The 27,572-nt window shown below is 53.3% G+C and overlaps 2 protein-coding genes across 5 annotated transcripts; one reads left to right on the forward strand and one right to left on the reverse strand.

The window, feature by feature from the left end:
- Positions 1–45: 45 nt before the first annotated feature.
- Positions 46–23,981, reverse strand: TRAF2 (TNF receptor associated factor 2). 4 transcript variants are annotated; one of them, XM_051637041.1, is made up of 10 exons: positions 23,910–23,981; positions 19,804–20,024; positions 19,108–19,186; positions 18,656–18,754; positions 9,155–9,226; positions 6,978–7,052; positions 5,912–6,271; positions 5,094–5,271; positions 3,260–3,408; positions 46–2,531 (listed from the first exon to the last, which is right to left on the reverse strand). In XM_051637041.1, exons 2-10 carry the CDS (start codon positions 19,989–19,991, stop codon positions 2,313–2,315), a joined length of 1,419 nt encoding a protein of 472 aa, XP_051493001.1. In that variant the 5' UTR covers positions 19,992–20,024; positions 23,910–23,981; the 3' UTR covers positions 46–2,312. The 4 variants fall into 4 exon arrangements, with proteins under 4 accessions (XP_051493001.1, XP_051493000.1, XP_051492998.1 ...); XM_051637040.1 differs by lacking the exon at positions 23,910–23,981 and adding an exon at positions 23,186–23,274; XM_051637038.1 differs by lacking the exon at positions 23,910–23,981 and adding an exon at positions 21,383–21,699.
- On the forward strand, positions 23,666–27,150 carry EDF1 (endothelial differentiation related factor 1). Its single transcript, XM_051637042.1, has 5 exons — positions 23,666–23,808; positions 23,933–23,984; positions 25,109–25,269; positions 25,869–25,962; positions 26,919–27,150. The coding sequence occupies exons 1-5, from the start codon at positions 23,731–23,733 to the stop codon at positions 26,978–26,980; spliced, it is 447 nt and encodes a 148-aa protein (XP_051493002.1). The 5' UTR covers positions 23,666–23,730; the 3' UTR covers positions 26,981–27,150.
- Positions 27,151–27,572: the final 422 nt, after the last annotated feature.

Below are 27,572 nucleotides of genomic sequence, written 5' to 3' on the forward strand. Positions count from 1 at the left end.
GTGTGGGGCTGGAGTCCCAGCAGCCCATGGATTGCACAACACTGATGCTCTTCCAATGGCTTTTATTAAAGGCTTTGACCATACTACATCCTTCAGGAAAAAAAGACACTTATTTCTTGCTGGAACAGTGGGGTCTGCTTCAGCTCCTGTACACACCAGGCATGATAAAATCTGCAGGGAGACTTCAAAGGGGGCTTGGTGGTTGTCCATAGGTAGGACAAGCCCTGCCCCCCCCAGCCAGCTCAGCACCTTGGGGTGTAGAAAGTTCAGCTTGGGTCAGGTTCCAGCTCAGCTTCCTCCCAGCCTGGAGAAGGACAGCAGGCGCCCCTCTGGCAGCAGCAGGGACACCCCTAAACAACCTGGGAGCAGTGTCACCATACAGGGAGCTCTCTGGGTCCCAGCTCAGTGTCCCAGGCCCTGCCAGGGCACCTGTGGTGGAGCAGGGATGGGAGCAGAGCACAAGCAGAGTGGGCCCTCTGGGCAGCGGGCAGGGAGCTGCTGGCAGAGGGGCTCAGGCCTTCCTCCACTGCAGCCTCATGTCCCCTGGGCCCCCCAACAGCAGCCACTGCTTCCACCAAAGGTGACCCATGGTGGCTGTGAGCAAGAGCACGGTGAGCACTCCCAGCCTCACTGCCCACCCTCCTGGCCGGAGGAACAGCACAGGGGCCGGACAAGGCCCTGGACCATTATTGCAAGGTGGGGGCAGCAGCTGCCTCATGATCAACAAAATCTCCCCTGGGGCACATTTGGACACTGACATGGCACAGGGAAGGCAGTGAAGCCTTGACAGCCCAGCCTGGCTCCCTCCCCACCTAGAGTTACTCATGGCCATCACAAAACCACTCCCAGGGACCAGCCAGCCACCATGCAGGGATGTGGCAGCAGCAGCTTCTCCACCAACACAGAGACCTTCTCATGGGTGCTGAAAACTTGCTGCCCTAAAGGCAGTGATGCCAGGAGTCCAGGGACAGAGAGGGGACAAGCTTCATGTGGGGACTTCTGCAGCAGGTGGTAGGATCACCAAGTCCTACCCAGGTGGCTGCAGGCTCACTTAGGGGTGAGCTGAGAGTGCTCCAGTGTGCAACACCCAGGAACCTGCAGACATCAGTTCCTGAAGGAAGGATGGAGAAAAGCTGTTGCTAGTGGGCAAGGCAGGCCCTTGGGGAGGGCAGGAGCTGGCCTGTGCCACCCACCACACAGGCAGATGCAGAGACTGGCTGCAGTCATGGTGCTGAGGGTCCTTGTGCAGATGGACAGTGGCAGCAGAGCCACAGCCCCACATGCTTGGTGGCTGGAGTGGGCCCTGGAACACCTGCCCTGCTGCAGCTGCCCTGCCATGGGGATGGAAACTCAGGAGCATCCACATGAGTGCAGCCAGCTTCCAGCACTGCCATCATCCTCCCTCTTGGGCACAAGCAGAGAAGGGCTCAACACCCAGCTGGGGCACTCAGGTTCAGGGGACTGATGTCCAGCACCAAGCCTTGCATCACCTCTCTCACAGGATGGGACGGGTTGTCCCCAGGCCAGATTCACTTCTCTCCCACCACGAGCACCCCTGGTGCTGCCCCAGGCTCCTCCCCCAGCGCAGCAGGCACTGCCTGCCCTGTGCTCCCAGCTCAGAGCACAAACCATCCATCAAACCCAGAGTGAGGGCCAGATGCAGGGCGCTGCTGCCTGCCAGCCACACAGCACAGCTCAGCACTGGCTCTGCAGGCACTGATGGCATCCCAATAGCTGCAGAAAGGTTGGCATCTCTCTCATCCCAGTCTGCCATGCACCCTTTCCCTCCATCAAGGCACAGACCAGGCAGGGCAAGGCACTGGCACCCCTGCAGCACACAGAACTTCCAGAACACCGAGATCTCTGAAGAAAATCCTAGATGGCTGAGCCAAACATCCATGCGAGGTGGTGCTTGGACAGGCCAAATCCTTGTTTTACTACAGAGCGCTGAGGCGGTGCACTAAACTGGTAGAGCAAGAGCTGCACTGGTTTCCACTGGGAGCCCACACAGCAGCAGTTCAGACACCCAAGTCCCTGCAGTTCTTCTTGTATCCCACAGATCTTCTTGTACCCTGCAGATTGTGAATGTCAACCCAAACCTCTTCACAGAGAAGGTCTCTCTGACACCAGGGAAGAGGGTTCCATCAGACACCTTGTTTCCACTCAGAGCGAAGGTCCCTTTTTGGGAAGGGCTTTTCCCCTTCCGCTTTCTACCCCCTCCTCACTCCAAGACCTGCCTGAAGCGCAGCACAAGAGGGGGATGCCCCTCTCGGGGCTGGCTCTGCCTTGACTGCTCCCGGAGGTGGGGAGAGTTAGAGGCCTGTGAGATCAACGATGGCTTTAATAAAGATGGCGTCATCACGCACATAGGAGTTCTTGGCTTCCATCACAGAGACGGGGCAGAACAGGGGGCAGCCACTGGCAATGTTCATTTCTGTGATGGGTCGCTGGAAGGAGGATGACGTCACGTCGGGTCGGAAGGCATCGATGATGTGCTCCCGGTTGTTCTGATCCAGAAGCATCAGGGTTACCTGTGATGAAACATGAAAATACACCACTGGGGCTGAGTAAAAAGCACCTGGAAACACAGCCCAGTGACCTGCTCACACAAAGCCTGTGAAATGTGCAAGTGCCAATGTGACCACAGCCACGTCACACACCTATAAAGCTGAGAAAGGCCTGCAAGAAGGTTCAGCAGAGAACATCGTCGCAGTGACATTCAGCAGAAACCTCCCCACATCCTGCTCTGTCACTGGAAACTTCTGGGTGGCAGCACAGGGCTGCTCGACTGACTCTGAATCCCTGCCAACGGTGTTGCTGCTGACCCCGAAACCCCGCAGGTATCTCAGTGAGCTGCAGTCACTGCCCCCTGCGAGGGAAGGCAACATGCCCCTCTCCATTAGTACTTTGCCTTCTCAGCCTCAAAGCGTTTCCCAAACCTGCAACACCTGGGAAGGGAACCCTGAACTTCTGACCGAGTCAGCATCAACTGCGCCCTGAGGCCACGACAATCTGCTCTGACCCCAGATTCCCGCAGAGGCTCCGCTCCTTCCCCAAGATGCTGCTGCTCTCCTGTAGCAGCCTCTGCTGCTTCAGGCCCACGGGGCTTTCAGCACAACTGGGGAATCCCCAGGGCAGGTCAAAGTCCTTCCTTCTTCTCTGCTTGACAAGTAAGCCAGACCAATGGCGTCTAAAAGCTCAAGTGGGCACAAAACTAGAGGCACGTGGCTGGGCATGATGGGCTTCATCTCAAACCCACCTTCTGGTTGAAGGGCCACCGCAGAAGAGCATCGTTGGGTCCTTTCATCACCACAAAGAACAGGGACAGGTGGGTCCCACGCCCGGTGCCATCCCCATTCAGGTAAACACGCAGACACATCTTGTAGCCGTACTTGCTCGTGTAGAAAGCTATCAAAGAGTAGCAAAACAGACATAGTGAGTGTCAAACCCAGCAAAGCTTGGAACCAGCAGGTTCCTTTGAACCCTGAGGACTCTAAAATTTGGATCCTGGAAAAAAACAGGTTTGGGTCTTAAAATAAACGTTTCAAAGAAGTGGCCCGGGAAGCCTCCAGATACAACCAAAACCAGATGCCATCTTTGACTGGCCTGGAGACAGGTCAGGGGAGCTACAAGCTGAGACACAGGGGAGGTCTAGCTGAGACACAGAGTGCTGTGGCACTGAGCTGGGCACTGGCCCCTCGGGTCTCCCTATCTGCCACCACGCACGAGGGCCCTGGGCAGAGTCTGATGCTGGAGCTCTGCCCCAGAGCCAAGTATCTCCCTCTGCAGCCCCCACAGAGCCACCAGTCCTGCCACACACAACTGCTAAAGGAGCTTCAGCTCATGGCAATAACAGTGAGAGCAGGAACGAATGGAGGCGCTGAGGAGCTCCCAGGCTGGGGCACAGGGATGCCCACAGCCAGAGGACAAGTCATCTCCTTCCAAATCACAACCTCTGGAGATGTTCAGGTCCAACAGCTCTCGAGCATGATGCAGGACATGGACAGGAGGCAAGAATTAAGGTCGTCTCTCTAAGTCAAACCAAACATAATTGAAGCAGATTTGTTCACTTTGGGACAAGGAAGGAAGTGCTGCCCTTCCCTGAGGGGATAAGAGCAGGGGTTTTCCACAGCTGCTGCTGACTTTGAGAAGGAAATCCTCATTGCATACACACAGTTTCAATAGCAGTTTAGTTCCCCTCAAGAAAAGGAATCCTTTTATCTTTCAGTTTTTCCAGACAAAAAGGACTCTGAACATCCTTCATCCAGAAACGGATTTTAAAATAGCTTTTAAAATCCAGTTGTGGCCCAGCTACAATTTGCTTTTCCACGGCATCAGGAAGCAGACCCCAGGTATGAGTTCTAGGTTTGCATGCAGCTCTGGGCATCTTGGAAAGGCTCTGCAGTGTGCATGGATCTAAGCAGTTCCTGCTCAGGCAAACACAAGCTCCCCTCCTCAACCATTCTGTGATGAGGTGAGCTCCCCACTGAGCAATGACACTGTATGAATTTATGGTTTCACCTCTCAGCTGCAAGCCTGGGAAGTGCTTTCATAAACAAACAAGCCAGATCACAACCTACTGCTCTGAGATAATCTTTCTTAAGAAGAGAAGAAAGTCTGGGCTGGGGCAGTTCTGCAAGGAGAGTCCCTTCCTCTAACAGATAGTCAAGCACTTCCCTAGATGGGCTTTATGACAGTGGGCACTGTCATGTTTTGGGTATTAAAATATATTTATGGGGCTCTAATATGCATTTCCTCACTTCCCTAACCATTTTATTGCTGGTTTTATGGTCTCTGAGTATTTTAATTATAACTAAAGGATTATGTGGGGCTATACTGGAGCTAAGAGGGTTATGTTCTCCATTATGGGAAATGAAAAGGTCTCCTGCAATCAAAACAGCACCTCTTTCAGCAGAGCAGCTTCATTTAGCCCAGTGCAAAAAAAAAAAAAAAAGTTCCAGGTGCTACAGGAAAAAAGAAGACAGAACAGACTGCATGGCCAGCACCTCGCCTGCTAAGGGCTCTGCTACAAATCCCACACCCTGCTGAGATGCAAAAGGCTTTTTCAGTTTTCCAAATTTGTGGGCAATAACCTGGAGAGAAGATGGCAGGAGAGCGGCCTGTTATCGCCTCCTGACGCTTCCGGGCAAACTCTGTGATCTTCCAGATGAAAACACCATCGTAGGTGGAAGCCTCCATGTTGCGGATCTTTTCCTCCATCTCAGCCATGGCCAGATCTTTGAGCCCAATGCTCCTTTCCAGCTGCCGGACCTGCTCAGTGGGACACACGGTGCAGCCTGGTTAGAAACACGTACTGTGAGACCCAAGAAAGCCAGCAGACACCAGCATTATTCCCTTCGGGATGACTCTGCAGTGACAGACATTCTCCAGAAGTGACAAGGATCACGGGAGGGAGAAATTTAGCAGCATAAACCAATGCACTGAGGTTTCCTTTGAATCCTGTCATTCTGGAGAAGGTCCACCCAACTCAGTACTTGAGCTGGACACTTGCCCACAGTGAACGGGAAAATCCTCCCAACGAGCAGCTCAACGTTAGCAGCACAAGAAGTGAGGATGGGGGAAGCAAAAAAACCCTCAGCATTGTGACAAAACTAGACTGAGATAGAAAAGAACCTGCACCCAGCCAACAAGGTCTCCCCAGGGTTAACCAACCACAACTTGATTACTAACAGAGATCTGAACACTTGAGGCATGTCAGTTAAATTCCCATCTTTTCCAGGAAGCTTTTGAGTGTTGGACACAGGCACAAATGAAATTTTAGTTCTGCCTTTGGATCTGTAGAGATCTGGGACCAGGCAGTGAGGCTTTGCCAGTTAATCTCATGGAAAGGAAACTGAGAAAGTCTCTGCTCAGGGTGCTGCAGGGCCCAAGCCACTGGCTGGTTACACACCTTGTTACTCAGCGTTTCGATCTTCTCCTGGTCCAGTCGGTGTTGCTGACTGTAGGCTTCAGCTGTCAGAGACACTCTTTCCACCTCCCGATTGAGCACACAGACAATGTTCTCAAAGGTCACTGTTTTCCTCTCAAGGGCTTCACATCTTCCCAAGAGCTCCAGGGACCGGGAGAGCCCTGACTCAGAGCACAGAGAGGTTGCTGCCAGTAGCGGGGAGCTGTTTTGCGATGAGGAGAGGGCAGGAAGGGGCTTTAGGTCTCCAGACCCAGTCTTGAGGCTGAGCACAAAGCTCAGTAGCATGTAGAGATGCTCTGCCAAACACTTGCTTTCGTGTTCTGGTAGCTTTTCATTTTCCACCTGCATGAAGAAAAACACATTCCCTGCTCTGCAGTCTCAGTCTGCCACCATCCACAGAACAAATTCCTCCTCCTGAGGTCACAACATGAGCTTTAAATGATGAAGGGGAAAAACCAAAGGAAGATAGTTTTCAAAACCTGTTTTGGGGGTGGCTTTTTTTCTTTTTAGCAATGCTGCAATCACATGTGATGATGGATGCTTGACACTTCCCCAGCTGTACACACTGTCCCACTCTGTCTTCCTCTGTTACTTCCCCAAAAGGGCTCTGTCAAGGCACTTAGCAGCATCAAAGGAAAAAGCCTCAGGTAACTCCCCCAAGAAGGGATTTATATGAACACCACCAGAAGGAGCTGGGAAAGCTAAGTCACATGGAGAAATATGGCTTGGCCCAAGCTCTAGCAGGAGAGTAAGGGCACCAGAAGCCCAGTTCTGTGCTTACAGCTGAAAGCAGCATAACCACAAGAGCCTCAGAACACTCAGGGTGCTACTCAAGGAGGAGGTTTCCTTCCACATTAAGTTCATTCTCTGAATATCCAAACTCTGGACAGGAGATGACATTAAGCTCGATTTGCAAAGGGTTTGAACCACCACGTCGTTCAAGTATCTGAACACAAACATCTGTAGCAGTTTGGGCAACAGTAGTTTGCAGGTTAACTCTGGAACTGAAAACAAGTCCCCAGATGAACATCAACAGACAGGCCCTTACCACCGCAGCACATCCAACAACCTCAAATCTGCAAGGCACTTTAGATCTTCCACAAGACTTCACATGGTCCCGAAACTAGAAAGGAAGGAAAGCAATGTTAGATCTTACGTGACCCCAGTAGCTTCCTTTCCATCTTCCTTTCCATGTCTAGGAAACTGAAGACAATCCCAAGAATGCCCAAGTCACTGCTGATCACCAGCTGCCCAAGTGCGTGGTGAAACCTGGGCACTGCCTACTGCTAGGAATGACTTTCACTGCAATGTAAATTAGGCACTAGCACTTGACAGGAAGTTTTGTTTCTCTCTCATGGCTAGGAGGTCTCACTTCTCACCTGCATGTGCAAGAAAAAAAGAAAGCTACCAGCACAGGTGTTATGGATGCTGAGCAAGAAGGGCTCAGGAAGGGGAGCCATGAGGAATAACCCTACGAAAAAAACCAGCCATTTAATTTTGTGCACTTCATGTAACCCTGGTCAGGTCGTGCAACTGCTTGGTATTTCTACTTCCAGCTAAGCATTATAAATCTGAGAACAAAAAGCTTCTCAGTGGTCCTGCCTGAGCACTGACAGCAACTGTTGCAGGTCCTGTGCAGAGGAAGATGCTCTCCTGGGTCCAGCATTCCCTTGCTGGGCTTGGCCACCTCCTGTCTGGCAGCTGCGCTGAAGAACCAAGGCCAACAGTGGGTATTTCTGCAGAGAAGTGCCAGTAACCCTCCAGCCACTAAGATGACTAGTTTGGGTTCCCACGCAGTCCATGATTACTGCTTATGAGCCCTAGCACATTATCATCTTGCTTTTGATGTACCTCTCATCATCAAGTATCAGTGGTCTGTCCTGAACAACCACCATATTCCACGTTTAACACCTACAGCTGCTGCAACAGATGTCAATTAAAACTGGTTTTAAACCACTTTAACAGCTTCTAGATCCATCTGGCTTGCATGAGTCAGGTCACTCAGAGTGGCAATGGCTGCAGCCACAAACAGTTGGAGAGAGACAAGAGGGAGTTAATATTTAAACAAAGGATAGCTCACCTATGGGAATCCTACAAGCCTGATCTCTGCTAGGCTCCAGCATCAGAGCAGACCTGTGTTCCAGGACCCCAGAAAGAAGTCCTTTCTTATGCTGCACATTTTTCTCTTTTCTCATAATTTTGATGCTTCTGTCCCCCTGCCCCTTGCAACAGTGCTACTATAAGTATGATACCCATGGTGGGCAGAAAGGTTCCAGATAAAATTTTTTTAAGGTGATTCCCAAAACTTTGATTTTCAGACTTCTGAGCCTTTCCCCAGAAGCCAGCAGCATGGAGGCTCTATACACATGGATTCCATTACATGATTAATTTGTAATCAATTAATTTAGCTGACATCATAGAATCATAGAATGGTTTGGGTTGGAAGAGACCTTAAAGATCATCCAGTCCCACCATGACACCACCCACCAGACCAGGTTGCTCCAAGCCCCATCCAACCTGCCCTTGCCCCAGGGATGGGGCAGCCACAGCTTCTCTGGGCAACCTGGGCTAGTGTCTCACCACCCTCACAGTGAAGAATTTATTCCTACTATCTCCTCTAAATGTCCCCTCTTACAGCTTAAAAATCATTCCCCCTCATCCCATCACTCCCTGCCCTTGTCCAAAGCCCCTCTCCAGCTTTTCTTTAGCCCCTTCAGGCACTGGAAGGTGCTCTAAGGTCTCCCTGGAGCCTTCTCTTCTCCAGGCTGAACACCCCAACTCTCCCAGCCTGGCTCCAGAGCAGAGCTGCTCCAGCCCTCCCATCATCTCCGTGGCCTCCTCTGGACTCGCTCCAACAGCTCCGTGTCCTTGTTGTGTTGGGGACCCCAGACCTGGACCCCAGGTGGGGTTTCACCAGAGTGGAGCAGAGCAGAAGAATCCCCTCTCTAAGGGAGATGGGATCCCTTTCCATTCAGAATTGCAGCAGTGGTTGATATAGCTGCTCTACATAGTACACAAGTGCCCTTTCAAGGAGGGAGCACATGTCTCCAAAGCTGCAGGTGCCCCTAAGTCACCTCCTCCTGCACCCACCAGCGTTTTGAGCCTTGGGGAAAAGTCACACCCCTACCAACAGCTGCCACTTGACTGTTTTCCCCACTCTGCTTGCTAATGGTCCAGGTCTTCCTCCCTGCTCTGTGAATGCCACGTGGCTCAGTGGACAGATACCTTCTCCCTTGGAATCTTCTTCCCACAGCCCTCACAAGTCAGTGGAAATTCAGGGCAGACTTCGTCATGAGCCTGTAAAAGAATTGACAGGAGAATATTTACTCCTCTAAATGAAAGCTCCAGTGTGGTCACACGATGAGTACAACTCCAGAGTGGCAGTTTTACACTCGATTTCAGAAGAGCACTGTATCTACCAACCTGTGCTCAAACCCTGGTCATGCTGATAATTCTCCAGGCTACAAGAATTTAAGGTGCCTGTGTAGCTTCAGCATCAATTTAAAGGCTGCTATAATGTGCTTTTTTAAATCAAATTGCTGCTTTGATGGATGAGATAACCAACAGGAAGCTCCATTTATGACTCTGCCAGGAAAATACACGTTCTGACAGGTTGGGTGAAGTTGGCCACTACCTCAGCAAGGTCATTTGTGAAATCTTTCCAGTGTACTGGTTACCAGTCAGCTGAAGCATGAACCCATAGCCTGCTCATCACATGTTGGGCTGAGCTGTCTGATTATATCCTCACACTGGAATTAGAAAACCATTTTTAAACATGAGAAATATTTAAAAACTGATTTATTTAACAGCCCCCGCACACAAGCACCCACCTCTACAGCAAGAGCACAGTGTTGGCAGCTTGAGGAGCTCAGGGTAATGCGATACTCTGTGCTCAGAGCATACTAGGGATACGAGTGATACCAGCTAAATTAGGAATGCTACAACTTACCTTTGCTTTCTGTGTCACTTCCAAACTGCTTAAACCTTGTCTTTATACACCAACCAGGTGAAACAAGGCATTGTAAATGCCATGAATATGCAGTTCAAAATGCAGATTAAAAGTGAACTGAAGTATTCTGCCATGGTAGTAACAAGAAAAAAAACAAAGACAACAAACAGCAGAATTTAGAAAAGAGTCAGCTGAAACCAGATGCTCTGAAAACTTGGTCACATTTATTCTTTATTAAAACAAACTACTGTCTTGGTGTGGTGGGGAAACATGCACAAACTTAAATGCATTACCACATCAGAAACTGGAAAGTGAAACCCATTAGTGGCTCAGCTTTGGCTTCCTGGTTACTCTCTCCTCTTTATACTTCCCAGGAGTGCTCAGGCTGAGCCTCCTGGGCTGTCCCTGAACAGGCACCTGCCAGCGTGTGGGGCTGGGCTGGGCAGGGCAGCCCTGCCTGCACAAGCAGAGGAGGAGGCAGAGTGTCTGCCTTCATCCCACTTGCTCAGAGGGGCTGAACCTGTTTTTCCACCCACAGACTGCTCTCATGTTCTAGAAACACCAGATAGCATCTTCCCCACGACCCACAGAATGCTGGCGTAAGAACAGATGGTCTGGCTGAAGGAAGGAAACTTCACTGTAGAGACAACTCTTTAAGAAGGGAGTATTTAAAACTTCTGCCCCCATGCCAACATGTATGAAACTACCACCCCTTCCACACTCCCACCCTCCTAGCATTTCTCTTCTCTCCATTTCTCTTCCCTCTGGCTCCAGGGGATGTGACACCTCAGCCCTGCTGAGCGTGCCCAGCTTGCAGTGCAAGGAGGGAAACCAGCCCTGGGCAGCTGAGAGTGCAGCTGGTTCCTATGGAAATTGTTTGAGACTCCCAGAAGCATTAGATTTAAGCAGCACAGATCCAAACCTCCAGACAAATATTCTTATATAAACAATTCTGGGCTCTTCTGGAATCCCCTGTTCCTTCTCCCTCCAAGGACATGGATGGAATTGCTGCTGGCAGGAATCCACCCCATGCCAGGAGCCCAGGAGCCAAGGCTGGCATTCAAACCTGACCTGCCACACTCCACAGGAATGGGGCAAGCCTCCTGTTTACACCTTCCCCAGCCCACATCCAGGAGCTTCTGCAGCAGGGACCAGCAAAGCTGACACTCAGGCAGTTACTGTGAACGTTTCGGGCAGCTCTGGAAAGCCGCTGGGAATGGGGGCCTGATGAGGGCAGAGCTGCTCTTCCAGAGCAAACTAGGCATGGACATCAAGTCCAAAGGGGGTAAGAAAGGCCATGGCAAGAGAAGAATTGAAGCAGAGCCTGAAGCCAATGGTCTGGCTCAGACCTTCACCACTGACTTCTCCCCACCAGCTGTAAACTGAGGCACAGAGCGACCTGCAGCACCCACCAGCAGGGGTGGGAGAACCAGAGCAGGCAGAGGAGCAGCCAGCACAACAACAACTCACTCTTCCCCAGCCCATCAGGACCAAAACAACAGATTGATTCCCACATCCATTTGGCTCCCTAAAAATAAACAGTGAGACAAGCAGCAGAGCCCAGGCATCATACACTGCCACCAGAAAACACTATGCACTGATATGGATAAGGGGTTGACCTGCTAAAAAGCAGCCCCACGGAGAAGGATCTTGGGGTCCTGGTGGACAACAAGGTATCCATGGGACAGGAATGTGCCTTTCTGCCCAAGAGAGCCAACAGTATATTGGGATGTATTAAGAACAGTGTGGCCAGCAGGTCAAGGGAAGTTCTCCTTCCCCTCTACTCTGCCCTCATAAAACCGTATCTGGAGTGTTGTGTCCAGTTCTGGGCTCCCCAGTTCAAGAGGGGCAGGGATTTACTGGAGAGAGTCCAACAGAGGCTACAAGGATGATGAAGGAACCGGAACATCTGCCTTACAAGGAAAGGCTGAGTGACCTGGGGCTGTTTAGTCTTGAGAAGACTGAGAGGGGACCTGATGAATGTCTATAAGTATCTGCAGGGTGGGTGTCAGGAATGGTCCAGTCTCTGTTCAGTGGTGCCTGTGACAGGACAAGGGGAAACAGCAGCAAGTGACAACACAGGAGGTTCCACCTCAACATGAGGAAGAACTTCCTTCCTGTGAGGGTGACAGAGCCCTGGGACAGGCTGCAGTGTCTTCTCTGGAGACCTTCAAGACCCATCGGGATGTGTTCCTGTGTGACCTGCCCTGGGTGTTCCTGCTGCAGCAGGGGGGGTGGACCTAACGAGCTTCAGAGGTCCCGTCCAACCCCCATGATTCTATGATCCTCTGGGAGCCCACTTGAGAGACCAGAAAATCAGGCACCACCACAGACTCCAGAAGGACCAGGGCAGCCTTTGAGCACTGGTGGGTGGCCACTGTGGCCACACAGCCTGCCAGCACCCACCCATGCTCCCCTCTGGAGCTGGAGAGTAGAGCTGCTCCTGCACAGGCTGTAATGCCCCAACCTCAACACCAGGAAAGCAGAGAAGGGATTTGCAGTATTTGATATTGAGGTTTCTCTGGGGGAATCCCCAGGATCATCCCCCTACAAGCCCAGCACTCAACCAGCAGGAACTGGCAGTTCCCTTCACAGCAGCTCTGTGGCACTAGAGGCAGCACACATCGATGCAGTCAGGCAGGAAAGCACAGGCACACACTGGGGAAAATGTGTGATTTAGTAACAGCAGCTGATCCCTGGAAGACACAATGGTCATTTCCCAAGGATACCAGGATGTGCTGCTCTGCTGCACCTATGTGAGCAAGACAACAGGGGAATCTGCAGCTTAATCTGATTGCTGTTTGGCCTCTCCAGGCTTTGCTAAACTCAACTTGAACTATGGAGGAGGCAACTGCTGAAAATCATCACCCCTGTACAGTGGTGGCAGAGGAGCTGCACCTGCTCCCCAGCTGCCCCACCACAACTTGCCACACCAGTCCAAGCCCATTTTTATGGAGAAGTTGCAATTGCATTAGGAGATCCATTGGTGTGACGTGACACCCCCATGCAGCTCAGAGACATGGCAGGTGGCTGAGAAAAGCCACCTTTGAAACAGCTGCTGCCAGATGCCTCTGCCAGAACCTGCAGGAACACTGTGGCAAAGGGCAGGGTTGGCCAAGCCAAGGTGCAGCAGAACAAGCTGGGTGTGGGCTGCTCCCCACAGCTCCTCTGCAAACAGCCTCCTGAAGGTCCATCTTCCATTCTTGTTGGTCCCCTCTGCCATTCTCACCATGGCACTAACCACGTTCCCAGCACTGATCTGATTCACCTCCCACAGTCACTGCTGAGCCAACTGCTGCTGTGAGCTGCGGGACGCGCTGCAGCGCTGGGGTCTAACCATGCTGAAGGCTCTGCCCGTGCTGAGGAGGTCCCAGGGCAACACTCTGGAGATCTCCCTCCTTCCAGCAGTGCTTTCATCAGCTCAGAGCTTCACTTCAGTTGCTCAGATCCAAAGGGACAGCCTGAGGCTGAAGGTGTGCCTGGCCTTCACGTTAGAAAGGGTGCTGGCAGGGCTAGCCAAGCTCTGCCAGCTGCTGGTGGTGGGCAGGAGCAAGGGCACCTCCTGTGCCTTGCAGGCAGTGTGGAGGTGCAGGCTGTCAGCAGAAGGGCTGTTGCAGCATGAGGCTGAGATCACCACTGGCACCCAGGAAAGCAGAGATGAGACAAATCCTTCAGCTGGGACAGGCATCCTTCACGTGCTGGACAAGCTGAGCCTGTGTTGAGCCACTTGATTTCACACTTGGTTTCTCTAGGCTGTCTGAGGAGCTGCAAGTGCCCCAGAGCGTGTGTGATTGCGGCTCTGGCTCCTGACAGACACCTGGAGCCCAAGGAATATCTCTCTGGGCATGAAGTGCTGCCCCACAACCCCCACAGCTGTATTCACAACGAGGGGTTTCATCAGGCCTTAGAAAGGACACACAGCACTCACCTCAGCTTCAAATCTCCTGACTTACAGCTTTTTGTTTTCCAAGGAACATATGCCAAAACTGTTAATTAGATGGGCCACCACAAGAAGGCTGAGCTGTTTTTAGAAGCTCAGAGCAGATCCTCTCCAGTAGGGGCTTTCCAGCCCCCTCCCACACACGCTCTCTGACACTCCCTGTGGCTTTACCTCCCACCACGGGCTTGGATGGGAAACTGCCTTCTGTCAGGGCAGCAATTGAACTCCAGTTCAGGAACCTAAGGGAGACTGGTTTTGTTTGGGGACCTCCCACTCTGGAAAGTAGAGGTGTGTCAGATCTGTTTTTCCAGAGTGGAAGATCCTTTTGTTCACTGCACATGCAAATCAGTGATCCTCCCACAAGAAAGTGATCTGGACCTCAGGCAAACTGCTGGAACTGGCTGCAAACAGCACTCCAACAGACACCCTAGCTTGGGCCCAAAAACCTTCAGAAAAAGATAACAAACACTGTGTAGAATTTCAAAAGAAGACAGGCTGAGGAAGTTGGGGTTGTTCAGCCTAGAGAAGAGGAGGCTCCATGGTGACCTTATAGCAACTTTCCAATATCTGAAGGGAGCTACAAGAAAGCTGGGGTGGGGCTTTTTACATGGGTGCATAGTGAGAACATAGGGCAACAGTTTGAAGCTCAAAGAGGGGAGATTCAGGTTGGACATTAGGAAAAAGTTCTTTCCTGTGAGGGTGATAAGATGCTGGAACAGGCTGCCCAGGGAAGCTGTGGCTGCCCCATCCCTGGCAGTGTTGAAGGGCAGGTTGGATGGGGCTTGGAGCAGCCTGGGCTGGTGGGAGGTGTCCCTGCCCATGCAGGGGGTTGGATCTAGACGATCTTTAAGGTCCCTTCCAACCCAAACCATTCTATGATTCTAAAAGGAAGGCTGGTCACTCTGTTACAGCATTATCAAGTGTGCTGGCCACAGCACTTAAAATGCTATATCCCATGTGGTCAAAACACACACTCTTTTTAAAACACTCCTGAGTACACTTGGGAGGCAATGGGAGCCAGGGAAAGCATCTGCAGGGACCAGCAGTTCTGCTCCAAGCAATGTACAAAAGCCCACAGCTGAAGTTTTCCAGCCTAAGCTGAAAATCATCACCAAAAACTCTCAGGGCATTCCTGGGATGTGGATGGGACGGGGGAGGGAGGGAGGCAGAAAACGGTGAAGCATCACAAAGCAGGAGACCACCCCCTTGGCTCAGGGGCCCAGCACCACTTCTGAAGAGGGAGTTTTCTCTACAAGAGGTGTAACAGGGCTCCCCCAACATCTCCCAACAGGAACACTGGGCAAGAAGGGACTGCCCAGCCACCTTGTCCCTGGGGGCCTCAGGAAGCCACAGAGCCCAGATGCAGACATACTCTTCAGCACCACAGTAATACCACTTCAGTTCTGAGCCTTGCAGCTTCCACAGGCTTCAATTAAAGTGACCTCTTGAAAACCAAGGTGACAACTGACTCCAAGGTAAACACGTTCCCTGTCTGAATCAGGACAGGTTATCACCACAGGTGACACTCCTCCATCCTCACTAGCTGAGCTCATCTGTTTTCCCTAGAAACCTCTCCTCCCAACTTAGTTTAAATGCTGCTTAAGACTTCATTCTCCTTCCATTTCCTTATGTTTCAAATAATTCTGCTATGTCCAGAGATGACTGGGGCACAGTTAAACCCTCTCCCTGGGTAACAAAAGGAATGGAAAGGCCACAGCTGACCATGTGAACACCCTCCTGCAGCCCCCTCCTCCCATCCCAGTCCTGGTGGGGGGCACAGAAGGTGGTTGTATGGAAGTATAAATAAAATGTGTATAAGAATCCAAGATATGTTGGTAAAACAGGAGAGAGGCAGAGGCAATTGCAGGTACTGCAAGGCAAGAAAAGAAACTCTCCAGGGCTGGGAAACCATGACCCCCCTTTGCCTGGCTATTACAGAGCATGTGTTCTTGGTCTTTCCCCTTGCTCTAAACAAGCCAGTTTTAGTTTCTGCAACTTTCCTCAGACTTTCCACCTGACTCTAAAGGCTCCTGCCCACAGCCTGCTTTTCTGTATGTACATTTAGGCAGACTCATCAGGAAACCCATACATGAAAAGATGTTACTGATTAAAAGGGAAAACCCTGCAGCCCCACCACAAACTGCTTTATCCAAATGTCACTAAATATTTACAAAGTCAGAAAAAACTGTTTATAAACCCAGACATGCTCTAAAGACTTGAACATTTCATATACTTCACACAACTTCAAGCAGAAGTGCAGGTCACATCCAAACAGATTGCACCCTTTCAGTTTTGTACGTCTCTTGCAGACCTGAACTCTGGTCTGAACAGAAAGGAAAACTGAAATCCGTTTTATTCGGTTTTTTGCAGAGCCAGAGCTCTCCAGCTGCCCAACATTTTTTTTTCCTGTTCACGTCCTGGTAAGATTAGCAATGCAGCAGTGACAGTATCTCTTGATTTGTAAGCAGACAGCAGTCCAGTAATTCTCAGTAAGAGCATAAGATTTTTAAATTAGCAAACAATTAATTCACTATCAGGGACTTTCCATGTCCTGTCGGAAATAGCACAGCAAGGGACTTTCCAGAGAAGAGCTGAGCTGCTGCAGGACGTTACAAACGCTGCTGGCTCAGATGCAACCATGCTGCACCAGGAAACTCTGCTCTGTGGCACCCAAAGAACCAGCCCACCCATAAGGCAGGGCTCAACCTCGGCCCACAGGACCAGGAGAGACTCTGGGCTAACATGGTTGCTTTACACCTTCTTCAGCCCTCCTCAGCCACACATACCATCTCCTAAGCTGTGACCCCATGAGGACAGCCAGGCCTGATTAAATGCCACAGCTCTTTGGCAGGCAGCTGGGAGGAGGGATAACACAAGCCAGACCTTGCCTCCTCCCACAGTTCCCAGGAAAGAACCAGCTTTTCCCAGAGGACACCAAATAACACCCACAGACCGGATGTCCCCGTGGCAGGCAGGAGAGGCAAGCTTAGTCCTGAGCCCAGCAGGCAGCACCACTGGAGACCCCTGTTCCCACCACACGGGACTGCCCCCAGACTCAAACACCATCACAGCCTGAAGCTGCAGACCTGCAGCCCAGGCACTCTTGGAGCCTCTAGGAAACATATCCTGTTTTAGTATAGCACCTCACAAGACCTTTTGAAGATGAAGTTAAGAGTAAAAAAGACACAGTTCAGAGCAGCTGTGCAGATCCTGGAGCATCACACACACATGCAGCCTTGCAAGACTTCTTCTAGTGCAAGCCCTGGCTGGACTCAACCCTGCATTCCAACACCTGTAAGACCACACAGGGAGGACCTTTGGCAGATGATGATTTTTGCTGAGCTCTGCAGGAACTCTTGAAGAGGTTGTGTTTTTTTTAACCGAGGAGAAAAACTTCAGAAGAGCTCATCAGTCACAGCACCATCAGTAGCACTGGAAGATGCTGAAAAACACATCTTGTTTGGTGTAACAGATGAGCTCAGTCACTAGTCACCACTCTGAGCACCACAGCAGGCATCACACTCCTAGTCACTGCTCACCAGCAGAAATGGAAGTACAGGTCAATCTGCAAGCACCAACAACATAGCTTGGATCTGGAACCTCAGCAAAAACACCATGCCCTGAAATGCAACTTCCAGACTCTCTCTGCTGCATCAGTGTTCAGCTTTGAGCTGGACATTCATTCAGCCACAGATCCACACTGTGAGCCAGGTATAGATCCATGGGTGAGAGTTTCACAGCAGGAGAACCATTCTACACCCTTCATTCCCTGATCTCCTGGACCAGACCTTTAGCATAAGGAAGTGGAAGGTTCTACACAGAGACAAGGAAGCAGAAGAGAAGCATCTGTCAATGAGCTCAGCAAGCCAGACAGAAAGCTCAGGCACAACCCAGAGCTGTTGTATCTTCTGCCACCTTGCAGCACCATTGCTGTAATCCTGAGAATTCAAATGTTACCCTAGACAGAACAAGGTTACACCTTTTCCTGACCCACATCTCAGTGGCTACCATGAACCACAGGGCCACAATCTTTACCTACTGCAAGGTTAGAGGGAAATAACATTTATTCCTCTTATCTGAGGCCCCAAACGTGGCTGTTCTTCCCATTCAAGAAGGATGACAAAACTGTCCTTCAGGAGTACCCAAGTTTCAGAGGTGACTATCCACTCACAGCCAGCTGCCAACACACTGTAAGAGTGCACGCTGCTACAGCACAGCTGACTTGTTGGGGGGTGTGAGGTCCCCTGCCACTCCCAGCAAGAACATGTTTCTCATCATGTCAAGGACCAGGGCCACAAAAAGGCCTGGACAAAGAGCCGATGGGCAATTCGAGAAGAGCAGGCCTGGAAAAACCATCCTGGCCAGCAGGCTGGTGGCCAAGAACAGCCTGGGGCACTGGGTGGGCAGCCAGTGACCATGGCCCAGTCCTACTGCCCAGAGGTGGCTGGGAACAGAACTGTGGCCAGGCCACTTTCCCCAGGTTCATGGGCCTGAACTAGGTTTTAGGTTCACATAATGCAGAGAACTTCATGGCAGAGCACTGCCTGACAGCTTGCTTGTCTGTTACAGCAGAAAGGAGCTGGTGATGAAGCAGGTGGTTCCCACCACAGAAGGGACATGCTGGGTGCCTACCATCCCAGCTGAGTCTGAAATGGTTTCTCAGCAGGGCACAGACCTACCTGAGCCAAACCTCTTCAGCTCACAATGAAGGGTGGGGAGCTGACAGCTTCCACCACCACTGCCAGCGCCAGAGGACAAGGAAAACCACCAGAGCCTTTTCCAGACACACAGGAAAGAGAAAGGATGCAGACACCAAGAGCCCTGCTTTGATCTTTACCTCGTATTCTTTAATAGTTCCCTTCCACGTGCAGCCACTGTTGATGCAGACAGCAGGCAGGCTTTCCACTTCCCGACGAGCAGCGTTGTCTGGGAAAGCCTAAAATGGAAAAAAACCCCAAACAAACAAAAAATGGCTGAGGGGTTGAAGTTTTGGTAAGGAATCTTAATTCTTTACAAAAACTTTCCTAAGACTCCTCCCAGGCTAGTTACCACATCACCTCCTCAGTGTGCTAATGGCAAGCAAATCATTACTGCCATGTTTAATTAGGGCAGCAGTACAGGAACATGACCTGGATTGTAGAAGCTGGGGAGCCCACCACATGAATGACAACTCCCACTATGAAGAAAATGTTTCCTAGGAAGCAGGGATTCTCAGAACTTGTGTAAACTGCAAGTGGTATTAATGACACCAGTGAGCTCCTTTATTTTTTAAAATGCATTTTTACTTACTGAGTTGGGTTCCAAAATAGAAATTCCTTCTTCATATATTCCTTCCTGAATACAGCTGGCACACTTCTGAGGTCCAGCACTAGCAGATGGAAAAGTAACCATCACACACAACAAATAGAGACTAATTTATGATTTAACAATAAAACAACTGCTGGTAACTTTATAACGTTCAAGCATTTTCTTATTTTTAAAACAACACATTGAGCCTTTGCTCCTGTGTATTTCTGATACCCACTTCTGATTCTAATTTTTTTCCTTCTCCAGATCAATTACTCTATTCAACTTCCCTCACTTAAAGGCAAGAGCAAGACAGAACACTGTGTAACTTTTCTGGAAGGCAGCACGTGCTTAGATTTCCCACATTTTGGTACAACAAGCATTCAGTGACTTTGAGGAACAAGTTCCTTCAGGAGCTGTGATGAAGGCTAAAGGAGATGGGTGATTCACCTGGTTGCCACCTGAATGGCAAAAACAACCCAGGAGGTTCTGGAAAAGGGAACTTTGAAGGAACCCCTGAAACAATAAAAGCAACTCAGAGATTACACATTCCTTTAAAGAAGGCCTGATGCTGAACCTCAATGATAAAACACAGCTAACTCACCAAGACAACTCTGAAAATGAGACTTTTCTGTCTTTTTTTGGTTGAAAATGCCCTTTCAAGCACTTAAGTCTTCAGACTGAAGGCACCAAAGTTACCTTATAATTTTCTTCAGGCAATAGGAACAGTAGCGATGTCCACACTGAGCTTGGACTGGCCTCCTCAAGATATTTTTGCAATCAGAACAGAGATATTTGACCTCCAGTTTAGTTCCCAGGATCTCCTTTGCAAATCCAGGCTGGTCTAGATCCAAAGAGCTCGGTGGACTAGAGTTTGCTGCTGCCATGTGAACGAAAAATCCTGACTGTATCTCCAGAGCCTGAAAAGGAAAATATTTTCCCTGTTTGATTATAACTGGATGATAGAATTTTTTCACATAAACTGCACTGCTCACAGCACCCAAACCCCAACACCGGGGGGAAACACAGCAATGTAACCCACACAACTGCCTGCACCTAGTTAAAAGTAGGGAACCTTTACAGTTAATTTAAAAACTAACTGGACAATACAGACAAGGGTGAGTAGACCCCACTGAAACACCCATCCAAGTTTATTTAGAAGCAGCCTAGACCAAGGAGTCGAGGTTTCTGGCTCACACCAAGGTAAAACCCCTTCCTAAACCTGACCTGAAACGTAACTAAACGGCCTCGGTGCAGCCCAGCCCTGCAGGCACCGCGGGAGGTGCAGCCCAGGCCCCTTGTCCGCACATCTGCCCGTGGTCCAAGGAATCCCGCCCGGAGCTGGCCGCTCCCGGGGGCTGCCGTGAAGCAGCGGGGCCCGATTTACCGGCGCTGCCCCGGCAGGTGCGCGGGGCCCTGCGGGGCCGCCAGAGGCGCGAGCAGCGCGGGAAGGGGCAGAAGGAAACGCGCTCGTGTCGGGCGCTTGGGACGAGCGCGCGGGGCCCGCAGCCCCCGGAGCTGCTTCTGACCCGGCGGGGCTTCCCAGCACAGCCCACGCTCAGCTGCACCGGAGCGCCCGCTCCCGCCCCGCACGGGCCCCTCCCGGTGCGGGGACCCCGGGGGCGGAGAGGCCCGGGCACCGCCCGCTGGGACAGGCGGCGGACCGGCCCGCCTCCCTCGGGGCCCCGGCAGCGCCGCTGCAGCAGGTCCCCCTGCCGCCCAGGACGGGAAGAACGGCTCCGCCGGGCCCCGGGACCGCACGGCGCCCGCCGCCGACGGGCTGCTCTCCGGTGCGCCCGAGCCGGGCTCAAGGCGGAGCGAGGCCCGGGCCGCCGCCGTACGGAGCAGGGCCCGCCCGCCCCCCGGCCGCACGCGCCCGGCCCGAGCCCCCCGCCCCCCCCCGGCCCGGTCCCGGGGCCGCGCCGCGCTCACCGCCCGCCTCCGTCCGCGCCCGCACCGGAAGCGCCCGCGGGCCCCGCCCACCGGACACGTGTGGGACGCCCCGCCCACCCGCGCCGGGCCACGCCCCGCTGGGCAGTGACGTCACCGCCACGCCCTCCGTCACGTGCATCGCTCCCCAGAGCCCCCCGGGCCCCCCGCGGGGGCTGCTTTGTCACCCCCGGCACCCGCACTGTCCCCCCACCGCCACCTCCCCCTCGCGCAGCCCCCCGAGCCACCTCCCCTCAGAGCGCCCCACTCACGCTCCCACAGCGCCCGCGCCCCCGCGTCACCCCCTCAGCCCCTGCCCCGGCCCGCCGAGCGCCCCCGCCCCGCTCACCGTGGCTGCCCCGCTCCGCTCGGGGGGCCGCGGGGGCACCGGGCGGGGCGGGCGGCAGCGCGGCCGGGCTCGCATCAAAAGCAAAACTGACGCGAGGGGAAACGCGGCGCTGAGCTCAGCCTGAGGGGCTTTCTGCAGGGGAACTCGCCCGAGAAAGGTCACGGCAGCAGGTTTCCCCCTCGGGGTCCCTCGTTTCCCGCTCCGGGCCCCCAGCCCCCGTGTTCCCCCGGCACGGCAGGGGCTGTCGGAGCCCTCGAGGGCGGCGGGAGCTCCAAGGGGCCGGTGGGACGGGGACCGTGGCGCCCGCAACCGCGGGGAATTCACCCGGTGCCGGAGAAACCCTCCCCGGGAAGAACTTTTGTCCCCACACCAGGTTCTTGACCCGGTGTGTAAAGTCCAGTCCACACACAGAGACAAGAGCCGACGCTGTGCGAGGTTGGTGCCAGGAAGAAACCAGCACCCCACAGTGACAGGACAGAGTATTTATACAGCGGAGATCAAGTTCAACGCTTATCACACTTGTCTATTGTCTTTGATCGGTCTCTCAAGCACATACAGAGGGTAGGGCTAAAACTGAGCAGGGGCGTTTTACCATGACAATGATACCCTGTTACCTGTCCTATTGTCTGTCCTGTTAACGCTGCACAAGGGCTGTGCCCCGTGGCAGAGCCAGTTTGTCAGTCCTGGCCAGGCCAGTGAGCACCATTTCGCACAACCAGGTGCTGGGGACGGTGCCGCCCCCAACAGAGGGCGAGGGGTCCCCCCAGTGATCCCAGCTGCAAGGACCGTGTAGGGGTCGGGGCAGGGGGGGCAGAGGGGCAGTGTGCCACGGCCCAAGGCTGCACTGCAGGCGAGCCCGGGGGTCCCAACACCCGTCCAGGCAGGATGTTCCCCTCAGGGCTGCGGTGACTGCGGGGGCCCCACAGGGAAGGTGCTGAAGGGAACAAGGTGTCCCCCCACACGTGGTGGCTCTGGGAAGGGCATGACGCTGCTCCCCCGGGACAGGCAGTTTCCCGCACTCTGCTGCAACCTCTCCTTTCTGGCACAGCGGCGCTCGTCCGGGAAAGTGACTACGAAACCCTCCACATCACTAAAGCTTTCGGCTGGCTGATGTAATCCTGGGAAGAACCCCTTCTCCGCTTCCTGAACAAGACGTGACTCTGGGGCAGGACATGCTGTTCCCAAAGACAGGAAACCACCAGGAATGCCATTATCTGGAACGCTGGCTGGGATGGGAACCACCCGGGACTGCTCCGGCTGCTGCAGCCCCCAGCTGCCACCCCCGCCCGAGGGAGCAAGTCTGGAAACACGGAGTAACCCCCTCACTAACGCTCCATGTCCCCGCGCTGCTCTCCCAGGTCCCCTGGGCAGCCGGAGCAGAAGTCACGGACCGACTGCGCGGAGGGGAACCCCGTTCCCGAGCACTGCCCGGCTCACCCCGCCCGGGACGCCAGCGGTCCCCCCGCAGGGTGAGCAGGATCTGCAGCTCCCCGCATCCCCGGGATGTTAACGCCGCTCTCCGCGCCCCTTAGGGCAGAAATGACGGAGCGAGAGGTCCGGGTTTTCCCGCCGTCACTGCAGAACTTCCCGCACGGTTCAGCCGCGGAGCGGGGGGTGTCAGAGCCGCTCAGGGCAGGGGCCTGGGCCTGGGCCTGTCCCCGCTCCCGCCGCCCCGCGCGGGTCTCCTCCCACACGGACACAAACCGGGCACCTTTCCCGCTGCGAGCGGCCGGGGCTGGCCGCGGAGCGGGGCTCCCCCTGTTCCGACCTGCCGGAGCCCCGGAGAACACCCGCCTTACCCACCGGCGGCGAACAGAAGTGCCCCCGCTCCGCTCCGCCCGGCGCGGACGCTCAGGGCGGACGGGAAGGCCCCGCACCGCCCTCCGCAGCCGGCCGCGGCCTCCCGGGGGCGTCCGGAAGCCCAAGGGGGGGAGGCCCGGGGAGGCCCGGGGAGGCCCGGGGAGCTGAGGCGGCCCCGCCACCGCCAAACCGCGGCCATGGCTCTGCCCAACCGCGCTCTGCTATTGGCCAGACGTTCTGACAGCGTCGCGGGATGAGCCAATCCCCTTCTCGGCCCGGGTTATTGGCAGTGGCAGCAGCCTCTCAGACTGCGCAGCCTCGTGCCCGCCCACCCCCGCCTGCCCCGAACACTAGCCAATCGAATAGCGAGGCGGATGATTGCTAGGTTACCCCGCTAATGAAGAGACCGTTCTTCAGGAAAGGAGGCGTTTGATTGGCTGATGCCGGGCCCCGCCCCCTAGGGGCGGGCACTGGGCGGTGCCCCCGGCGCGGCGGGCGCGGCCCCGGGCAGTGGCGCGCGGCGGCGGGCGGGGCCGGTCACCGGTAACATGGCGGAGAGCGACTGGGACACGGTCACGGTGCTGCGCAAGAAGGGCCCCAGCGCGGCCCAAGCCAAGTCCAAGCAGGTGACGAGCGGCGGGGGAGCGGCCCAGGCCCGGGCAGGGGCCCGGCGCGGCCGAGGCCCGGCTGGGGCTGGCGGGGCGGCTGCGGCCCGCGGAGCGCTCACCTCGGCTCTTTTCCCCTCCTCAGGCGATCCTGGCAGCCCAGCGGCGCGGAGAGGATGTGGAGACCTCCAAGAAGTGTGGGTATCCCGCGGCCTGGCGGGGGAGGCCCCGGGGAGCCGGCCCCGCCGGTGTCTCGGCCCCCGGCCCGGTCCGAGGCCTGGTCTCTCCCTGGCCCGCCCCCCCGCGAAGGCGGTGCCTGGAAGAGGGGGGACATAAGGCAGCACCCCCTCGCTCATCCGAGGGTCGTCCTGACTGGGGCTGCACAGACCTGAAGCCCGGCAGGGAGGGCAGGGAGCACCCCGGGGAAGCGGGGAGCACCCCGGGGAAGCGGGGAGCAGCCAGGGAGGGCAGGCAGCGCGCTAGGGAAGCGGGGAGTGCTCCCCTGGAGCCAGCTCTGAGTTTATTGTTGCTCAGAGCTGAGCTGGTGTCTGCAAAGCTCTTGGAAGAGCTTTTGTGATCACAAAACTAAAACTCCGAATTTTTGCACCTTATTTCTGTCATTGAGAACATATGTTTAAGGATTTCACTGCTGATGTTCCTGTGGCATTGCTCTTTAAAAACGCCATTTCATGTCTGAGATTAATTCTCAGGTTCTCTCACCATAGGGAGGAGATTATGATGTTTGGAAATAAATAACTAGATGATCCTTGAACAAGGTTTAGTCAGACTTATTGAGACTGGATATCAGAGACTAACATGAGAGAAAGGATTCAAACTGACTAATACTGTGACTAAAATGAGACAAATAGTATGGCTTTGAACTTTCTGCTTTCTTCGAAGGTAAGTGGAGTTTTTAAAAATATCAGAAAGTTGATTAAAAGCCAGTTATTTATGCTGCCTTATACCTGAGCAAACAAGGTTCAAGCTCAAATATTAACTCACACCGCAGCACAAGTGTGTGTCTGAGGTGAAGTTTGAGTAATAAGTCCCCAGGCAACAGCAAAATCTGGAGTGAAGTTCAGATGTGAAGTGAAGCAAGGGGAGGGCTCTGCCTGGCTGTGTTCAGGCATGGGCATAACCTGGATTAAGAGAAAGTGTTTGACCTGCAGTAGGCAGCTGTTGGGGTGTTGAAGCCTTGAAAGCTCCCTGGGATCCTGGGCAGCTGAAAGCTTAGAACAGGCGCTTTGATACTTTTTGGCACAGCTCTGAGCCTTGTTTTGTTTGCCCTTGTTTTGTTTTTTGTTCTTGCTTTGAATGACAGGGGCAGCAGGCCAGAACAAACAACACTTTATTACAAAGAACACGGCCAAGCTCGACCGAGAGACTGAAGAGCTGCACCATGACAGAGTTCCCCTGGAGGTGGGCAAAGTGATCCAGCAGGGCCGGCAGAGCAAGGGCATGACACAGAAGGACTTGGCCACGGTGAGTGCAGCTGGGGCCTGTTGGCCTCTGCCCCTGCTCTCCTCAGGCAGCTTTGAGCACCTCGAGGTGCTCTGTCCTGTCGTGGGCAGTTGCAGTGGGATGGTGTCACCAGCAGGGAGTTTGGTGAATGCAGAATCTCTGTTGTTTGATCTCCGGGCAATGTTAGTTACCAAGGAAATGTTTTAGGGGTTTATCTGTGCAGCCCTTGGACACCTGCTTGGAGACAGAGCGTTGCTGTGTCTAGTGGGAGGATTTTTTTTTCCTCCCTGCCATCAACTCAGCAGCCATGTGAGGCTTTTTGTGCCATCTGGGTCTGATGCAATGCTCAGGAGCTCGCTGCTCCGTTCAGGAACAGCAACACGTGGTGTTACTGCTCCTCCAGGAAGGCTGAGGGGGATTGAAGTCTGTCCAGGGTGGGTGTTACCAGGGCTGTGTCACTCAGATACTGGAGGGAGATGATAGTTGGGATGGATTGAGCCTGCAAGTAGCATTTTGGCCTTCCCATCCTGGGGGAGTTAGAGGCTGTGCTGATCAGAGGGTTGGTGCTGGGTGTTGGTTGTGCATGGAGCTGGTGTTGGAGATGCCTCCTCTCTTTTTAGAAAATCAATGAAAAACCACAAGTTATTGCTGACTACGAATCTGGAAGAGCAATCCCCAACAACCAGGTTATGGGCAAGATTGAAAGAGCCATTGGTAAGTTAAGAAAGAAGAGTTCAAAACTCAGGACACTCCTTTCAGTGCCTGGGAGGGCTGTGTTGGGTTGTTCCCATGTTCCACGTCAGGAGCAGTTGCTGGCTGTAGGTCATTGAGGGTGTGGTGTCATTAAGCCGTGTTCTGATAAAACTTGAAGCCTGAAACCAGAGCTCAGAGCTCTCACAGAATCAGAATCACAGGGGCTGGAAGGGACCTCTGCAGATCATCGAGTCCAACCTCTCTGCTGCAGCAGGAACACCCAGGGCAGGTCACACAGGAACACATCCCGATGGGTCTTGAAGGTCTCCAGAGAAGGAGACACCACAGCCTCTCTGGGCAGCCTGTCCCAGGGCTCTGTCACCCTCACAGGAAAGAAGTTCTTCCTCATGTTGAGGTGGAACCTCCTGTGTTGTCACTTGATGCTGTTTTCCCTTGTCCTGTCACAGGCACCACTGAACAGAGACTGGCCCGTTCTTGACACTCACCCTGCAGATATTTATAGACATTCATCAGGTCCCCTCTCAGTCTTCTCAAGACTAAACAGCCCCAGGTCTCTCAGCCTTTCCTCTCGTTCTCCTCCATTCATCACCCTACCCTGAGGACCACCCTGGTGTGCTTCTCCCCCAAAATATGTGAGAACCTGAGCTGCAGAAAGGCCTGATGATACCTGAAAGGATCTTGCAGTCACTAGTGTTTGTCTCTCCTAGACCAGTTCAGACACCATTTTCCAGGAAGATAAGGCAAAAAATGGAGCTTTGTCTGAAACTAGTCTGGTGCTCCTAGAAACTGCAGTAGGATTGTCCCTAACCAGTTCCCCACCCTCTTTTTTGGATGTTCTTTTCCTTATAGCCAAGCGTCTTAGGAAATAAGGTTATCGGGTAAGATTATAAATTGATCATCATAAAGTGACTGTGCATTGCTGGCAGCTGATTGCAATCTCCTTTGTCTTATTCCAGGCCTTAAACTGCGTGGGAAGGATATTGGAAAACCGCTGGAAACCGGCCCCAAAGGGAAATGACAACAAAGCCTCGAAATCAGTTTCTTCAGACTGATCCCACCTGGCTGGTTCTCCTCGTCCACCAGGATCTCTCTGCATTGCCAAGCTGAACAAGAGGGTTACAGACTTGCTTTGGGGGGGAAATCTGCCGAATCTGTTCCTGCTGTAAAAAGACAACCTTAAAGAAGCGATTTTCCTGGTTTTGTTTTTCCTTCCTCCTTTCCAGAGTTTGAGGAACTCAACCCCAAAAAACCTGGATCTGATTTGCCAGAAAACATGTGCGTCTTGGTGTTTAGAAGCAGGTTGTGTTAAGACACTTGGGGGGTCTGAAATGGGATCATTTAATTGGAAAAAACTGAGGGACGGGGGGGATAGATTATATATAAATAATAGGGGTGAGTTGGGGGCATCTGCATTTGAAATGATGGCATGGTCACTGCTTCACAATGACAGTTTTGTTCCTTCCAGCCTGTTTTAAAAGAGCTCTATAATAAAGTTTGATATCCTTAGTCTCAGAGGTGGGTGCTGCATGTCCACCAGGTGCTGATAAAGTATGGTTGGAGGAGACTGGAGCTGCAGCCCCTCCTCGCAGGCAGCTGCGATTCCTCGTGCT

The sequence above is a fragment of the Apus apus genome, chromosome 19 (assembly GCF_020740795.1).
Source record: "Apus apus isolate bApuApu2 chromosome 19, bApuApu2.pri.cur, whole genome shotgun sequence".
Classification (NCBI taxonomy): Eukaryota; Metazoa; Chordata; class Aves; order Apodiformes; family Apodidae; genus Apus; species Apus apus.

Excerpts from the sequence above, each read along its gene's own strand:
- TRAF2 (XM_051637038.1), bottom strand. The coding sequence starts at position 21,457 with ATGCGAGCCCGGCCGCGCTGCCGCCCGCCCCGCCCGGTGCCCCCGCGG. Across the intron at positions 9,227-18,655 it reads GAACTATTAAAGAATACGAG|GCTCATGACGAAGTCTGCCC; the intron begins GTAAAGATCAAA and ends ATTCTTTTACAG. Across the intron at positions 6,272-6,977 it reads TTGTTGGATGTGCTGCGGTG|GTGGAAAATGAAAAGCTACC; the intron begins GTAAGGGCCTGT and ends TTCTTCATGCAG.
- EDF1 (XM_051637042.1), top strand. The coding sequence starts at position 23,731 with ATGGCGGAGAGCGACTGGGACACGGTCACGGTGCTGCGCAAGAAGGGC. Across the intron at positions 23,809-23,932 it reads CCCAAGCCAAGTCCAAGCAG|GCGATCCTGGCAGCCCAGCG; the intron begins GTGACGAGCGGC and ends TCCCCTCCTCAG. Across the intron at positions 23,985-25,108 it reads TGTGGAGACCTCCAAGAAGT|GGGCAGCAGGCCAGAACAAA; the intron begins GTGGGTATCCCG and ends TTTGAATGACAG.